Source organism: Hippoglossus stenolepis, chromosome 11 (assembly GCF_022539355.2).
Source record: "Hippoglossus stenolepis isolate QCI-W04-F060 chromosome 11, HSTE1.2, whole genome shotgun sequence".
NCBI lineage: Eukaryota > Metazoa > Chordata > Actinopteri > Pleuronectiformes > Pleuronectidae > Hippoglossus > Hippoglossus stenolepis.
The window spans coordinates 6,968,614-6,987,774 of NC_061493.1; the positions used below are offsets into that span (position 1 = coordinate 6,968,614).

The following is a 19,161-nucleotide window of genomic DNA, read 5'->3' on the forward strand; positions in this document are numbered from 1 at the left end:
TGTGTGTTGGGGAGCAAGAGAAAAATAAAGAGATCACAGTAACGTCCTGTGTTAGCATTCACCATCACATGATGCCGCCTGCTGTCACACTTAAATCAAAACCACATGGACAAATGTGCACACACACGCACACACACACACACACACACACACACACACACACACACACACACACACACACACACACACACACACACACACACACACACAGAATCAGGCCACGATAACAGGCAATGCTAAAAGACTCACAGCCATAAATGGAGTGTCTGAACTGATAGTGGCTAAAAAAAAATTATGCTTTTCCTTTTTCTTTCTTTAAAAGAAAAATACAGAACTGAATGCTGCACTACTTTCTTATTTATTTTATTCATCCTTTTATTTATTGCCACACCAGCTGAGGTACAGGTCAGCTGAAGATAATGTTGAGAAAATACAGTCTCGAAACACATACAGCCTCATGAAAAGGCCCAATATTGAACAGTATAATACAACAGCTGAGTTGTCACACAGCCTATAAACATACAACATCAGTAGTTCAGTAATACTGGGAGAATGACACAGAGACAATATATATAAAGGCACTAATGTAACAAATGATTAAGTATGGAAAAATGCTCAGTTCATACATACATTTTAAGGGAAACCAAAAATTTGTTCTGCAGAGTGTGGAGGCAATACGTAACAGCATCACACTCGAGTATCGTCCATGCAACGCCGAGCTTATCACAAGATTCATAACATCAAAGTAACATTCACTATCCAGGCTCGGAGCCTGAGGAACTGTCTTTGCTAATTCACCCTTGACCCCCAATTTTACATAAACTTGTGCTGAGCATTCCACCTTCTTGGTGCTCAATATTTTGTGTTTTCTCACACTTTTTCTGAAGCGCACTGATGCTTTTTTTCTTCTTGGATGGAGGAGAATGTTCAGCGCCCCATAATGATAAATGTTCAGAGTTTTAGGTTAAAATGAGGGCTGATTTCCAAAGGAATGTCTTTTAGTAGTCGCAGGGGACCTCAGATGACGTTGTAGATGAGGCAGGATAGAGCACTTATCCACAGTCAGCAAGCTATACTTCAATATCTTGTTGTTTTTATTCTTTTTTTTTGCTGTCATCATATCTCCTCCTCCTTTCTCATTTCTGGGCCTCTCCTCATGCTGTGGTAGATTTGTTGGTCATGCGAGAGTTGCTCTGGTCAGAAGCCCGATCAGTGACTTTCAGCTTCATGCACGACTGTTTCTCATCCATTAACATCTCGGCCGGTAGACACCAGCAGCACAGGCAGGACTAGAGTGGGGACAAAAGTGGTGAGAATGACTGTAAGGAATAGGCTAGGCAAAGGAGAAAGCACATAATTAGATGAGTATGACTGTATTTAAAACTTGGTAAAAGATGGATGTGAAATAGGGGGTTCCTTATTTTTCCTGTTTGGTTTTTTGATATGACAGTATTTTTGAGGAATCAACTTTCTTGGGAAGAACTAGATTAAAAAGATTGTTCCACATGAAGCTGAATCAAACAGCTAGTTGGTTACTGTGTCTGGCCCACAACTGATTGTATTTACTTCTTTGTTTCCTATATAGTTAATACACATGGTCGCAGTCAGCTATTTATAAAACTTGGTAATTGTAATTTGTTTCCTTCAGCGAAAGCTAAGATAGCTATTTCTGTCCTTGCCTTTATGCCAACCTAAGCTAGCCAGCTGCTGCCTTTAGCTACATACACACATAATAGAGTGATATCTTCTTTATGAACGTCCAGCTACAAAATACACAGACATAGTTTCCAAAATGTAAATCACTTTCATTGACTGTAAATAAAAATGGATCGATGCATCTCCTCTTCCTCCAAAAATGAAGCTAAAATATCCCACATAGGAATGCCACCATCTTGTGCCAAAGACGTCATGTAGACGTCATTAAGACATTTAGACATTTAGACGAAAGAGTTTGCACAGTAGTGGTCGTGTTGTGGAGCTGCCAGGTGCTGTCGATATACACTTGACCAATGGCGAGTCAGTCTCAGCTGTCTGATTAAAACAAAACACTTGAATGTCCCATCCACTAACATGGAGAAGGCAAGGTTTATGACCTATTCTGCAGCCAGCCACCAGGGGGAAATCAAGACGCTTTGGCTTCACTTTTACAGAGCAGTCATGTCGTCCATACAGTCTATGATATATTTCTTTAAGACATTTTTACATTGAAGCAGAGTTACTTACCCTGAAGCAGTTCTTGAAGCGCTTGCTGACCATGTAGAGGGCGATGGGGTTGATGCAGGAGTTGACAGATGCCATATTGATGCCGATGTAATCCAGGACCAAGAAGAAACTAAAAAGGTGACAGAGACATATCAGTCTTCTATGTCCTCTGTCCTGGGGGGTGATTCCGTTTTCTTTCAAATCATCTCTATCATTTATGGTACTTTTCATGTGCACTATGGGAAATGTATTCCCTCCCATACCTGAGAAGTTCACAGCGGTTTGGGTCTTTCTCATCATAGATGGTCAGCTTCAGGATACGGCTGAGGTGCAGAGGCAGCCAGCAGAGAGCAAAGACCAGGACCAGGCAGAAGACTGTCTTAGCCACCTCCCTCCGCTGAACACACACACACACACACACAAACATCCATTAATCACTGGACGGTAACTACTTTGATGGTTTGTCAATGAAATAGCCGTGGTGAAATCCTGGCCACAAAGTAGATTGGAATTTAGATTTTTGGAAACTAAAATATTTTTAAAATAAATGAAATCCATTTTAAAGGGAAAATTATGTCTTACATCAAACTGCAACAAGCTTGTTAATTCAAAGGCATGACATTATTTCATTTTGTGTTTTTATAGTTTTGTGTCAGTATACGTCCATTGTGTGCCTGTCCTGCTCTTATATTAGTATAGTTTCACATTATTTCTTAACCCTCAACATGATTTTTTTTTTACAATGAATAACAAATAGGCTGAGTTAAATAAATGCCATCATCCAACCTGTTTGAGGTGATCACTAAGAGCGATCTGGACGCCATTCTTCTTCCTCAGCATCTCGCAGGTCATCAGGGTGTAGAAAATAGCCGTGCAGGCCAATGGTAGACAGAAATATGCACTGAACAGCCACCAGTCCTTTGCTGATTTATAAAACTATAGAGAGAAAATAGGAGAACAGCACAGAATCATTCACTGACATCTGCACTTAAGAGCTTGGGTTGAACATTAAAAGGCCTGAAGTTAATTTAATGGGGTGTACCGTATATTCTGTCTGAAATAGTGGGGGTGGGGGGGGGACTCCAGGGTGTGTCTCAAATTCAGACATATTGACTTACATTTCAAAAACAATTTATCAAAGTATCTCAGTTGAGTTAAAACACACACATGCAAGTGCTGCAGGATTTTCTGTCAGCCCAAGGAGCAATAACTCCTGACATGTACTGTTTGAATTTCTTTTCAACATAATCTCATTTCTGTAAACTGGATTCAACTGTGATTTGTCCTGGAAGCTTTCACAGAACGACTGTGAGTGCATCATTCACACAAGATTCAGCCTAATGTGCCAACTTGCACATCTGCATCTTTGTGCGTGTACGTGTCAGTATATATAACATCATGTGCATGCAGGTTTTTCAGCATGCGCAGCTGTGTCAACATGCACTATTTTTCTCCACCGTGAAGCCCTTTCGCCCTCACCTTCATAAACTCGGTATTCTGCATTGGGTGTAGCAAGCAGATCCTCAAGTGTTCTCCTTTGTAGTCCATAGTGATCATGTCAAAAGCTATTGCCTCTGGCACAGCCAGGATGATGGATAATATCCAGATGAGAGCTATCTCAATAGCCATCCACTTTGGAACGCCAATCCCTTTGATACGGCTCCACGAGGCCACGGCACGATACCTGAAAATCCAGCATATGTGCAATCAGTTCACAAAACAATTAATATTAAGTAAAGAAACGGTTAGATTTAACTTTTCCTACTGAGACCAATGGATAAATACATTAGAGGTGCTTCTTGGCTGATTTGTTATCTTTACACTTTTCTCTCGCTCTTATCTTTGCATTTAACTAAACTAACCGTCTCCTGGCTCTAGATTCATATTTACTGAATAGACATGAGAGCGGCTTTGATGTTCTTATTTAACTCCTGACAAGAATCAAATAAGTGCATTGTCTAAAATGTTGAACTATTCCTTTAATAATTTCATCTTAGAGTATACGTTTAAAAGATGTGCTATTTTACAAATTTCAGAAACCTTGACACAATCGAGCTGATTAACCAATTTCATTATCATCTTTTATTCGAGCTGACAAAACTGAAATGTACATTTTATAAATTACTTAATTTCAATTTAGAAAAGAAATTCCAAGCTCATAGTTAGAATGAGAATCAATTTACACATTTAAAAGCAGCAAGTAGTTATGAGGTCAAAGGTTACGTTTTCTATAACATTTCTGTAATCCCTGACTCTAGTAACATTAGAAAGTAAAAATAGAAGATAATATCAAAGTAAGGGTTATTTTCAGTTGTCAGCCGGCCGTTTACCTGTCAATACTCAAAGCACAGAGGCTCAGCACTGTGATCCCAACTGACGCTTTCTGCACAAACGGCACCAACTTGCACAGAGCCACACCGAACGGCCAGTCTTCTGCGAGGAGCTGGAGAGAGACGGAGACAGACAGGGCTGATGATTGAGTTTTGTCTGGCTTCATGTTGTTTTTCTAGCCTCAGCCCATATGTGCATGAACTTTAATTTATGGTTTTCTTTGAACATTCAGATTTTTTTTGTACCTTTTTATGGGTTTAACGTTTTAATATTTTACTGCAAGCATGGTGAGGATTCTTGACCACAGAGCATTGGTAAGGCAGAGAGGTACGGTAGCTTGTGTAAGAAGAAGAAATAAATATGGGACTTTTCCTGCTCGCTGGCTTTAGGCCCTTTAGATTGTCCATACCACCCTGAGTCTCCTGTCTCTGCTGTGGTATGCAACCGTGACCAGTTGTTTTAACATGCCTGCCCCCTAACCCAAATAAACAGATACTCTCACTCTCTGTCTCGCTTATACACACACAGGCGCACACACACAGAGACACACAAATACTTCTTTATAAGGATTCTCTGACTCTCTTGTCATAATGTATTTCCAAGTGCCTCTAGCTCTAACCCCTAACCCTAAACATCACAACAAAATGCCAAAACCTGAAGCTTACCCTAACCCTAACCTCAACCTAATTCTAACCTGAACCCTAAAACCAAATCCATTAAACAGCCCTTTGAAGGTGCTTCAGAAAGTGAGGACCTGCCAAATCTCTGTAAGGTCCAACGGTTCAAATGGGTCCTCACAAGGATAGAAGTACACACATGAACAAATGCATACACACACACACACGAAAAAAACCTGACAGATAATAACATGCCAGAGACACAGGGATATAGCGGGGCTCAGGATCCAGTGAAGTAATAACATGTAAAAATGACTTGGAAGCCCCCTCTCAAGAGTGTGTATGTGTGTGCTCTGGTATGTGTGTGTCAATATGCAGCAAAATGTTAGGAAATGACCTTAAATGGTTATTTGTGTAAGGGTGAAACAAAACAAATCTATATAAATGAATGGGAGTTATAAATAAGCTGACAATGATGTGTTAATAAGTGCAGAAAATCATCATCATTATTCTGTCAATAGGCCTCTAAGGTATAGGCTTTTTTACCTTACCTTGTAAACATTAATGGGAATGCCAATGATGATATGCAGCAGGTCCCCGAGTGCCAGGCTGGCGATCAGGATGTTTGGCCCGTTGCGCATGCACTTATTCTTATAGATGATCCTCAGAAGAGTGGAATTGCCAATAATACCGACAACAAACACCAAGCAGGACACCACCGTGTTGATGTACTTAAAGGTGTCTCGGATTTCCGTGGGTCCAGTGCACATGGGAGGTAGCCGGCGACGGGGCATCGTGATGTTGGACCTCACAGGACCCTGCACGTCCCTCTCAACAAGCCCAAGCCTCTGGGTTACGGGAAGAGGGTCTTGGGGGACTTGTTTCTTTGGCTCCAGCTGCCCACTGGCCACGAGGATGTGACCCGTCAAGAGTAGCAACCCCAAGCAGAGGAGATGAGTCTTCATCCTGGACTTTTTTATGAATATGGCTTTTATTCAACGGGGGCCACAACTGATCCTCTTTGAGCACGCCTGGAATACAAATAGCAAAAAAGTACTGTGTGCAGGTCTCTCATATGACAGTATGTGACAGTAATTTGACCACATGAATATTAGGCTCCAGGATTTATTATGTTGCTTTAGCTCCCTTCGTAACATTATAATAATCTTTTTAAGAGGGTGGGGGGGAGGAAGGTGTAATTTTACCTTTTGGCTGAAATTGGGTAGTTTGACTTTGTGGGGGAGTAGAGGAGAGTCTTTTATTATGTGTGCCTAAATTATGTGTGCCTCAATGCATTGCAATATTGCAATATGCAATGCATTGAGGTATTGAGGATAACTACTGAGCGGGTCACATGGCAGTCTGTAGACAGCCATACAAGCCAGTAGCCAGTCAGATTTATCGTTAGCCTTTGCGTTCGATAATATTTTTGTTTGTTGTTTTGCTGGCTGTTTGGATTGGCTCCCAAGGTTTTGGATCTCTGTCTCTGTCTCTGTCTCTGTCTCTGTCTCTGTCTCTCTGTCTCTCTGTCTTCTCTCTCTCTCTCTCTCTCTCTCTCTCTCTCTCTCTCTCTCTCTCTCTCTCACCAACCTAATCATGCAGCTTTTATTAATGTCTCTCTCTCTGTCTCTCTGCTCTGTCTCTGTCTCTCTTCTTGTCTCTTCTCTCTCTCTCTCTCTCTCTCTCTCTCTCTCTCTCTCTCTCTCTCTCTCTCTCTCTCTCTCTCTCTCTCTCTCTCTCTCTCTCTCTCTCTCTCTCTCTCTCTCTCTCTCTCTCTCTCTCTCTCACCAACCTAATCATGCAGCTTTTATTAATGTCTCTCTCGAGACGGCAGCAACGACTCGGCACACATTCAAAATTTCTCGGCAGCAGGAATTTTCTAGTTCTTATTATTTCAGCCTAGTTTATAGATATGAACTTTTCCATAGTCAGCAGAGAACAGTTCAGTTGGTTATTAATGTGGACCGTGTCGTTGCATGTTATGCACATTATAAGTTTCCTTATGACATTCAGGTCAAATAGAGTGTGCCCAGTTAAACAAGTTTTAGTAGTTTATCTCTGTTACATTATTTTTGACCTGTTGTGCTTCTTTTTTAATCGAGAGGAGAGTTCACAAAAATCATATAAACCTTGGAGGGCCCCTCTGCAGTGAAACAAATTGTTCAGCCCCTGACTCATCACCATAATAATTTTCATACAGTCCCTAAATCCATCAATAAATGTCCTCCAGTCACGGCCCCTTAAACTCTTACTTACCTAACTCCTGACTGAGGTAGAAATTCTCCAATGTTTACGCCTCTTAGATCAGACTTTCCCCACAAACTTTTAAGCTCTCGGGACAGAGAAATGTTCCCAAAGTGAAGGGAGGCTGTTCCTGCAGAGACAGTCCAGTCATCTCCAACATCAACAGTCCTCTCTGTCACTGGTGCCAATGTGATAAAAACAAAAGCTCCAGGTCTGTGGTCCAGACGCTCCAGTCACCTCCTCTGGTAGTCCAGTCTTCTCCAGCACTGGCTGCTGTGTGTCGGTGTAAACAGTATCAAGAGTCTGCTGAGTTGATCCCTGTCCTCCTACCCCTCCTCTTTTTATGGAGAAGAGGGGGTGGAGGAAGATGTAGAGGGCCGGCAGGATGTTCACAACTTATCCCGCATTTATCAAAGTGCCCCGTAAATCAGTTATTGTGTATTTTTGATGCTCACTGATGAGTTCATAATCTCTTACTTTTATGGTATATTTTATCCCCCAACACCATCATCTGTTACTATGTCTGTAGGCATTGATAGCTGCTATTTTATTTGTCCTGTTAAAATATTGAAGGGTTATCCAGCTATTGTTCTCTTTGCTAACGAAGCTAAGTCAAACAAAACGCTGTTACCACCATTTGATATTGAACCATTTCCTTTAATCTACATCCACCACAATTCTATCACTTGGACTTTATCAGGCTGCCAGTGTGCTGTCAGACTGTAGATAACTACACCATGTTTGTCCAACTGATACTCATTGAAACAATGTTATCTGTCAAACCTGGTTAAAGTATTTAATGGAAATAGTTATCAGCATTTTGGTTACGGAGGCCACACAACATGTTATTAACCAAAAGAAAGTGTTCGAAAATTTGAGCAGAGAACACTATTACAATATTAAAATTTAAAGGGATGAGTAAGACTCACTTTTTTGTCAGCTTAACATACATTGTTTTATATATTTGATTGCTAATACAAAGTTACACATTCAAGGATCACTGTGCTGTTAAACGGAAGTCTCCAGCTAGCAGCTCAGTGCTAAAGCCAAATGCTAATATTGGCATGCTAAAATACTCCCAATTGCAACATGCAGATGTTAGTAGGCCTAATATTAATTGCTATTACCGTCTTAGTTCAGGTGTTTGAAACCTTGAGTTTGGTATTTTTTCCAGCGCCATCTTTTTTTTTTTCATTCTGTAATGAAAAATACTTGATAGCAATTAAGAGCATAAACTCTGTAAGAAAATGTTTACTGAAATTATAAATCAAGTGAGAAATAAGGCCATTCATTCACCGACCTTTATTGAATTTGACTTCTTTTTGCCAACAGCGGAGTCGTCCTCTGCTGGTCATTTGGGAGAATGCAGGTTTTCAGGCGCTTCCGAATTGGTTCCACTTTATGGCACCATCGTCCATTTCTGCATACGGCCTATGACTAATTCACAGTAAACACAAAGTAACGCTGTTGCTGATGGGTATTTGGTCATAAAGCAAATTATTGAAAATTGGATCTGATGCTGGCAGTAATGGAAAAGTTAAAATACAACGTCATTGTGGTGCTAGATTTTAACTGAGAAGATTGGCATTTTAAGTTATTTGTAATCGTCAAATTTCATGACATTTTAATATTTGTCAAGATCAGTCAGTCTAGATCAGTCTGGATCGACGAACATTGTCATTTCCAGAGCTTTGTCGTCAACATGGCTAAAAGAAGAGATCTCCCTCAATGTGCCAGTACTTCATGTGTAGATCATGTATCGTATGGTTAAAACATACCATATGCTTTCTTAGTTTTCTTAAACCGTGAAATTCCTGAAAATTTTGTACATGTTAAAAGTGCTTTGTGTCCCATTCTTAAGTATAAGCATATATGCTGTATCACTTTTGGTTTTTAGTTTATAAACATAACAGGGGTGAAAATGGTGCATTACTTCTCTACCAATGTTGTTCTACTGTGTACTTTATTTATTCAATTAGATTAAAGCCTTACCTCCTGTCACAGAGGATGTGATGTTTGTCCACCGCCCTACTCACCTCAGTGTCACTCTGCATGTGTTTGTTTTCTCTAATTCTATTTACAAGGATGAAACTGTCAAACCTGATTTTTCCATCACCCTTAACTTGTTCCCCTCTGCACTGTCACTATCACCCAGTCACATATACACTAGATTCAGAAACAATGTGAACTCGGTCGTTAGTGAGTCTCTATTTAAGATATTAAGGCAGCAGCCATGAAATTAATGTGGTAATAATTTTGTATTACTTACCTGAAGTGTTCCTGTGGTGTCTCAAGCAAAGAGTTCATCCTCCTGGTGAGGCGCCGATTTTTTGAGAAGGCTCACACGAGGGCCAGAAAACTATTAGAACCAGATGTGTTTCTCTGTTGATAGATTGCCATCTCGCTGGAGCTTTAAGAACTTCTATTTGGTAAAGTCTACATTTTCTACTATTTGTCTATTGCATGTATACGAATTGATAAGAAAGAGATGCTTGTCACTATTAAGGTTTTCTCTGTATAACATAATCTGTGAGTGGTCCCAGAAATGCGCCTAGTCCCCTGCACTTCACAACTCCGTGTCAACTTTTTTCTCTTGTAATTATTCCTGGATTTATACAGGGATGGTACAAACATCTGTTGGCAATTGCAGGGCATCAGAAAAGGGACTGACATTGTAATACAGATTATATGAAGATAAAGATTATTTACATTGACCTACAAATTCCACAAACGTCTGCATGTGGAAGGCATACGTCACGAATCGTTCATCTCGTCGGGTTCATGCTCGACATGTGTATTCTTAATGGCCCGAGGAAGTGCAGTGTCGAATTTGGTGCAATTTGGACACACAGCATCAATATGAATGGAAATGTGAATAAGCAGGTGACGAGCACTCTGCAACAGTCAGTGGGGGCGGCGCAGTGTGCCTTCAGTCTGTGGACCGAGTTGAACTTGTCCTCTTACGATAAACTACAGCAGTGGTTGGCAAATGGGTCAAACCACGGGTTCAAAACCAATCAGATCATTTTGATAACTTGATTATTTTGATTTCCCCATGTCGGACTGAGACACAGACACTGACAGAGACATTCCCTGGTGCTGATCTCTGTGATGGTAACAACATTCAAAGAATGACTTCCTCTTTAGTAAGTGGCCTTCAAAGTAAAAGCACAACGTTACGTTTATTACATCTGAAGAAGGGGTCAGTGTTGGCTGCAACACTGTTTACCCCTGAGACTTCTAAATTGTTATGTGGACTCAAAAACCTCCCCTCTATCGGCATAATGGTGAGTAGATTATGATTGAATTTAAATTTTTCTGTGAACTATCCCTTTAAGTACAACATTCAAACTTATATGTATAAGCCACAAATATGAAACAGCTTCACAGAAATCGCCCATGTGCATCTCATTTTTTTTTTTTCAAACTACAATTTCTAAGGTCAAAAGTGAACCTTTTTTTAGTTAATAGATTTGGTTGGATGGGAGAACTTTAAGATGTTACTGACATCTAAATGACAAACCTGAACTGGAAACATCTGAGGTCTGGCGGCCTCTTTGTCTTCTTCAGGTCGTTTCTTTTATGCCTCTGCGCTGGGGAAAGCCGTGACCGGAGGTGTCATGTTTTGGGTTTTATCCATCCATCTGTACATCTGCTAATCCCATTCTCGTGAACACAATATCTCAGGAACACCTTGAAGGAATTTCTCCTAATTTGGACTCAAGGGTGAACTGATTTACATTTTGGGGGGTCAAATGTCAGGGTCAGTGTGGCCTCACAAAATATATATTTTTGGGCATAATTCTATCTTGACCAAAATTTCACCCAAATGTCCAATAGGATGAAATGATTAGTTGGTGCCATTTTCTACCCATTATTCAGCACAATAACTACATTTACCACATTTAACATGTGGTTATATTCTTAACTGGTGACTAGTGCTGGGATGTAACAGGTAACAGGTACAAAGTACAGTTACTTCATTACTTAAGTACATTTTTAATGTATCTGTACATTACTTGAATAGATTTGTTTTTGGGCACTTTTTCCAGTTGTTTATATCAGCAAATATCTGTACTTTCTACTCCACTACATTTTCACAATGCATTGTCTTACATTTTAAAAGTAATCAAAAACAAGAGGAGAATTGGTCCACTGAACCAATCAGAGCAAGCAGGTAACATTAGACCCCCCCCCCCATATGACTCAGGACAGACTTTAATTTGAACTGCAGGAAATACATTGTATTGTACAGTGGTTATAAAGGTTTTCTTTTATAAAGCAGTGGCGCTATATAGCACCTAAATCACCCCAAAGAACCACTGAAAAACCACTAAAGAACCACAAAAGAACAGCTAAAGAATCAATGAAGAACCAATATTTGTGTGTGTGTGACTTGACTGGTGGACGGAGGCATACAACCTCGAGGCAGTATTGCAGTTCACCTAGAGTTCACCTAGGGTTCTGTTACACACTGATTATAGTCATGAGTGCTTTTTGTCAAGTCTTATCACTTGACATTTGTGCCATGCCAGCTTCATATATAAGTTATGTAAAAAGTGTTATTTTTTTCCATACTTGGTCTCTTAGATGTGTATTTATAAGCACTGTCAGCTTAGTGCAGATCATTTCCACTATAACTTACAGATTACGTCACTTTCTGTAGTTTATGTGTTTCGTAGAATATCAAGATTGTGTCCTTTCATCTTCCAACAACACTATCGCCATTCTGACACGTGTTCTTCTGTTCCTGTAAACTGCAGCTCGCAGCTACTGGATGATCGTGTTTCAAAGTGTGAAATGCTCTCCATGCCATGTGATGGCAAAGCGATCACAGTATCTTGCCTCAGATTTGAGGAGCAGTAAGCGAGCCTTGTGAGTCGGAAGACAGCGCTGTGCCTCATGTTCGAGCCCCTGAGGCCACAAGCAACGAACACTGAAACCCTGTGATTCAGTAACTCTGGTCTGTAATGAAGAGAGTCACTCTTTGCGTTATCAAGAGTTTCATAGCATTAAAAAAAGAATATTGAAATGACTTGGAGTGAAAAAGTATTTCTAAGAGTTTGGACAAACTTGACAGTAACAAGTTCAAGTTGACTAAAAACATTTTTGAAGAAGCTGGGATGATAAAGAAAGTGAGGTTATGAGTAATATAACATATTTTTTGATTTAGAGTTAATTATAAAGTCATGAAATTATTTTTAATGAGTAATTTATAATTTCATTCATTATCATTTTCAAGTAACAAGTGAATTATGGTCATAGTCTTTACCTTTAAAGAGTCCCTGTCATCAGTGGCTAAAAACACAGCTGTCACTCAACCTCATGTTTGACTCTCCTATATTTGCAAGGATTTTTTTTTGCTGTTTTTTGACAGTGACTAATGTCCCAATAAACAGATTTACAGCCAAGAGGGGATTTTAGCATTGTCCATATTTATTTTTCTTTTACGAAATCATTCGCCAGTGAGTTAATGGGCGGAGAGCCTCCCCGCCCCCTGTAAAAGCAGAAAACCCTCCTCAGATATACCAGAAGGACAAAGGCCTGACTTGTTGATGAACAAGTGGGGATTCATCGCAACTCTGTCAACAAGAGGGCACCTTGCCTAACACACAACACACCCTTTGAGCTGGCTCTGAAGATACGACTTTACAGCCCCATTATGCCCACTGCTGTGTTTTTATGCATATATACAGCCTCAGTGTTGGGGTGGGGAGTGAGTGGTGGTCAAAGGTTACAGATTACCCTGGTCTGAGGATGATAGGAGGGGGCCATGCAAAGGTCGACGGTTGATTCTTAAATCGAACAGTACGACAATTGACTGACCGACTTAATACACATTTTACTTATTTACACATGTGCTGAAAACCCATTTCAACTTGTCATCTAATATCGCACCAACAACTGTTGTTAAAAACGTGCAGAAGAACTGTTCGCCCTAGATGCTGCAAAATGCAGAGTCACCAACAATCTGGGGCTGAATAAAAAAAGACCACAGCAGAGAGAGGAGAAAACGAAAAGGAGCAGAGAAGCAATGGCTGAATTTCTGCAATAAAAAAGTGGAGAAGCCTGAGGTATGACAGGCTAGACCCAAATATTAACATAGTGCTTTTCTCTGGCAAGGAGGTTGTTTTTGTTTGTCTGTCTGTCTGCCTGTCTGTCTGTTAGCAATATTACTTAAAGAACTACAAGACGGATTACCACAAAACATAGTGGAAGGATGTGCTATGGCTCAGGAAAGACATTTTGATGATGCTCCAGGAACTTCTTTTCCCTTTCTTTAACATTTTGAGATAGTTTGTTGTTTTTCATTATTTTCATTGATTTCTGATAAAAGGGGGAATCCTGTAAAAAATCTGTATCTAGTGAATTGAGATGTAGGGTCTGTTTGTCCTTGGTAGCGGTAAACACTCTTTGAGTGCCATTCTAGTATTAGTAATAGTAGTAGTAGTATCTATTTTGTTACTATCTCAAATGGGTAAAATCTTATTTCATTGTAAAGCTGCATGCAGCACACTGATTCACTCAGCCCCTCTCTCTCTTTTTTTCTCTCTCTCTGTCTCTGAATAACCCTCCTCTCCGTGCATTCTCTGGTCCCGAACATGTGCTGGATGATGGATTGTGTTCGGCTTTTCCCCACGGAGAAGATGTCGGGCATAGCTGTTAGGCCCTGTTCAGACCTGGTATTATCATCCGTCTCAAGTGACCTGATCACAAGTGAGCAGTGCTGAGTTTGTCAGATCACACAAATGGCATTAGAAAGTATCTCATCATGAGAGAGGGGACCAGGAGGTGCTGAGCAAATCAGTCAGCTCCACGAAATAAGATTTTACTAATTTGGAAGAAAAAACTGAAAGTCAATATCTGGGCAATGTTAAGATTGTGGTCGAGACACATATCTGAGTGTAAACTATGAAACTGTGGCCAGATGATGTCTGGTAAGGGGTCACTTAATTTGGCCCAGGATGCATTTGCATTCACACAGAATATAAGAATGTGGCCACATGTGTCCCAGACCGCCTCCAAATGTGGTCTAAGTGATCGGATCTCAAATGCGTCCCTCTTGGTTGTGTTCACACCTGCACTTAGAGCTGTCCACTTGTGATCAGACCACTCAGGATGGATGTTCTAACCAGGTCTGAACAGGGCTAAAGTCAATATTGACTCCTCTTGAAACTGGATAATCCATCCATCATCTATACCACTTATCCTTTTTGAGGATCGCAGGGGGCAGCCAATCCTAGTTGGAATTTGGGCGAGAGGTAGGGACAAGTCGCCAGTCCATCACAAGACCAAAGTACGGAGATAAACAAACTTTCACTCTCACAATTAACCTAACCCCAATCTGCATGTCTTTTGACCCGGAGAAAACCCAAAGACAGGAAGAACATGCAACAGTGCTAACCACAGCACCACTGTGCTGCCTGAAACTGGAAGATGTTGATGTAACTTTTTAAACTCTGGTGATGAATGTTTTCTCTCTAAATCCAGTGGAACATAAAAAAATATTTTCAAAGAATCAAAAGATCTTGTCCTGAGCAGGCACAAATGAAACACCTCTGGACCTGAGGTATGCGCAGAACAGTTCTCCCACAAGCACATGTGGGAAAAGCTGAACAGTCCAACCAGTGTGATTATCCAATGAATTAGGTTCAAATAATTTCTGGCTTCAACTGGTGCTCCTTTGGCAGCTGAAGCAGCAGGAGGAAGAGGTCAGGAAGAGACGTAGATAATGAAGAGAGAGAAGGAGGACAGCAGCCAGCATGCTGTTGTGGAAGATTGACAGCAAACAGCAAGTACTTGTCAATTAGAATATTTGCAGTGGAGCTAAGGGTGGGAGGGTGGTGGTGCCAGAGTCGGTGTATCCGTGTGTCTATATGTATAGATGTTAGTGTGTGTGTGTGTGTCCTCAGTGGATCAGCAGACTGATTGGCCTTTACCCTGCAGCTTTGTGAACGAGTACCTCTTTACTCCAAAATTACTGCGGATTTACTAACCTGCTCCAAAAGGTGATTCCTCTCTCTCTGTCAGTAGATGAGTTTGTCTTTCTGTTTGGATCGATAGTGAGCTGCTGGCCGCGGTGCAGCCTCATAAAATGAATCGCATCTCATCCGTGGGTTGGTGCTCCTGTCAGTGTCTAAGATGCTTTGGTACGTAAATGTGCGTTTTTTAAAATTCATTTCAAGCCTGTGCTCACTCTTGCCTTTCACAGCACATTCTCAGAGGGCCTGCAGACGGGCGAGTAGCTGGCTAGTTGGCTACCATTAATAGCATAGGCGTGCTGTGCTGTGTGTGGCCGTTGCATTGGGTGCACTCCACAATAAAGAGGCGCAAATTAGCATGTCCACCGTGTCATTGCCAATTGGAGCTGGAGCCGCTAAATACCCATGACCACTGCAGTTACATTTGACCTAAGAATGAATGCTGATTATTTCCTTTCACCCTGAGACAGCCAGATGCTGGTGAGTGTCAGTGGGGTTCTGTTGTCCAGTGTGAAAGGGGCTTCAGTTGTGTCTTCTTTCTGGGTTAATAGGGAGCAATTAGCTGCCACTTAATGAGAGCTATAAAAAGATGCATCGTCTTTTCTCTGTTACTCAAGTGCCTTTGTCCTTTCATTTCTATTGGGTCTTTCTCAAAATTGCATTTGAGGAATGATAACTTTAAGTTACTGAAGAAGAAACTTCTACTTCCAACAAAGAAATATTTAGGTCAAAAATGTAACTTGTATTTTGCTCTGATCATAGAATTTGAGGAAAATCATAGAGAATAAAACATAAGTGTCTTTTACAGTTTGTTTTATTCTGCCATTGCTTTAGCTGGTGAGTTCATTTAATGTTGACCTTTTTTTCTAATTCAAAGATGGTTTAGTCATTCTGACGACAAAAGAAAAATGCACATGATAGTCTTCAAGAACATAATACCTTATGTGGACACAATATATTAAAGTCTGTCCTTAAATAAAGGAAAGAGCAGTTTTCTTGGTTTTGTAAGTAAACGTCTTCAGTGTGTTTCTTATTTGCATCAAGAGCCGAGCACATGTTTTGACCAGCTGTGGTGCCAGATGTGAGACTGAAAGCTTGAACCCAGAAGTCCAACATACTTTTTCTGCCTGGTTTAATTTACTGTTTATTTACCCATTCAGATGGGTTGAAACTTCAATGCTAATCCTCATTTCTGCCCCAGATTTATTTTAAGATCAATTGTGGTGATATATTAGACTTCATTCATTGTTAAGTGTTTTTTTTAGCTCAGCTAGCTAGCCGTCTCAGACATGGTGTGTAGAGCACATGTTATCAGAGAACATGTTCATGCCAGTGTTGGTTTGGTCACCACGGGAGCTTTAATGACTGACACAGAGAGAGGTTTTGCTAGCACTTGAAGCATGTGGCTCAGAGATCGATGTTAACCAAACAGTTGTAGTTTGCTTTCGAAGCCTGTGTTGAGTGTGTGGTGGACAGTTAAAGAAGGGGGCTGGTCATGGGGCGTCGGAACGCATTCTTCAATCTGTGTCATGGACAAACTGAATGAAACACCAGTAACTGAGATGTTTTTCATTAAACATACCAAGCAGGGCTAGGCAATGTTGGCGAGCTTAACCTCTTTCCAAACACTTTGTCAAGATGTTTTCAGACATGCACGGAGGTCCCTTATAATCTCCTGAAATTATCTGGAGGGGCTATATGTGAGAACACAAATGTCCAAGTCAGTGTCCCAGATATTATCCAGAGTTTTTTCTGCCATTGCCCTGGTAAAGACTCTGGAGAATGTCCGTCCGAGTGAGCTTATATAAAAATACAGCAGGATATTGTCCGGAGAATTCGCAAACAAGGAAAGACAATGAAATTTAAGAGCTTTTGGTGACATGGGCCGACGCCGTTGTTGATGTGCTGTTTAAAACACGTGATCTCTGCAACGTAATTCAAACATTATGTTGTGCCTCCTGCATGCTCTACCCAGGCGTCACCTCACCTGAACATTCTGGGTAGTTTCCTGTTGTTTTGAACAGTGTTCTGACCTGGACAATCTCCTGCTGTGTTGTAAATCAAAGGCAAAGTCCAAAGAATGACTCTTGAATGAGCCTATTGTCCAGACATTGTCCGGAGTTCATGCCTGAATACACGTTACACAACACTGTACTGATACTGGATATTTTCTCCATTTCCCCTCAAAACAGCCTTAATTCTCTGTGGGATGGATTCTACAAGATTTTGGAAATGTTCCATCGAGGTTTCTGCTCAATGTTGACATGATTCCATCACCTAATCTATGCAGATTTTCCAGCTTCCAGTTCATGCTGTAAATCTCCTGTTCTACCAAAATCTCAAAGGTGTTCTGCTGGATTTAGATCTGGTGACTGGGGAAGTCACTGAAGTTGACGGAACTCATTGTTGTTCGTGAAACCAGTTTGAGACGACTTTTACAGGGATTACTTTAACTTTGTGAAGAAGCTGCTGCTCAACTATTCTCAGATTGGCTCTGGCACTTTTTTCCGTCACCATTACACAACCACCCACTTGGATTGTAATGTTGACCCAAGACATGTTGGGTCCATGGATTCATGCATCTGACGCCAAACTCTGACCCTACCATCTGCAGCTTCAGAAATAGAGACCCATCAGACTTGTTTCTCCAGTCTTAAGCTGTCCAGTTTCGGTGAGTCTGTGTCCACTGCCACGGCCTCCGATTCCTGTTCTTGGCTGACAGGAGTGAAACCTGACGGGGTCTTCTGCTCTTGTAGGTTCAACACTTTGTTCATTCTGATGTTTTTCTGCTCACCACAGTTGTAAATAGTGGGTAGTATCTGAGTTGCTGGAACCTTACCGTCAGCTCCAACAAGTCTAATCCTTCCCCTCTCTCATCAACAAGGCGTCTCTGTGCACAGAACAGCTGTTTACTGGATGATTTTAGTTTTTCACACCATTGCGAGTTAACACTGAGACTGATGTGCATGCAAGATCCAAGGAAATCAGCTGTTTCAGAGATATTCTCACCGCCTGGTCTCTCACCAACAGTCATGCCATGGTCAAAGCTTCTGAGATCAAAATGTTTCCCTTTTCTGATTTTTGATATGACCATTAACTGAAGCTCCTGAGTTGTATCAGCAGGATTTTATGCATTGCACTGCTGTCACATGACTGGCTGACTGGGGTTGAGGGGTTTCAGCCTCAGTTCAATCTGCTAGCTCTCCCTCTACTCTTTAAATGACGACTTTTTTAACCTGAAAGGCCACTAGACATATTGTAATTACAAGGCTCCTCCACGATAGACCTCTGTCTCTGACTCTATGGCAGTCATTACAGCATTGTCTCATTACGCAGGTAGGAGCTTGTTTTAAAATGCATCCCATCTCCCCCCCCCCTCTGTTCTTCTTTTCTCATCTCTCTTTTATGTACCGCACCCTTCTTCTTCCCAGACTCCCTCTTCTGAGGAGTACTCTCGCTCTGAGCCCTTTAACCCCTCCAACCATCTCCAGGGTGGGATTTTCCCATCTGCTGACAAACAAAAAAGAAAGGTTGTGTCCATCTGAAAGTGAAACATTAGTGACCAATGAAATAAATCACAAAATTGCAGCCCTTGGGCTATACCGTCATCAAGATGCAGCGTTGCATGTGCTTGTGCATGTACAATGTTATAGTATCTGCATATTTTGTGTGCGTGTGTGTGTGTGTGTGTGTGTGTGTGTGTGTGTGTGTGTGTGTGTGTGTGTGTGTGTGTGTGTGTGTATATTAACCCCCCTTAGGCCATCTTCCTCTTTCTGTAGTTGTCC

General features: G+C 41.1%; 1 protein-coding gene across 1 annotated transcript; it reads right to left on the reverse strand.

Annotated features, from left to right (window-relative positions):
- Positions 1 to 347: 347 nt before the first annotated feature.
- ednrba (endothelin receptor Ba) lies at positions 348 to 7,702 on the reverse strand. Its single transcript, XM_035171569.2, has 8 exons — positions 7,407 to 7,702; positions 5,702 to 6,181; positions 4,533 to 4,645; positions 3,682 to 3,886; positions 2,989 to 3,138; positions 2,466 to 2,599; positions 2,224 to 2,332; positions 348 to 1,289 (listed from the first exon to the last, which is right to left on the reverse strand). Exons 2-8 carry the CDS (start codon positions 6,113 to 6,115, stop codon positions 1,155 to 1,157), a joined length of 1,260 nt encoding a protein of 419 aa, XP_035027460.1. The 5' UTR covers positions 6,116 to 6,181; positions 7,407 to 7,702; the 3' UTR covers positions 348 to 1,154.
- Positions 7,703 to 19,161: the final 11,459 nt, after the last annotated feature.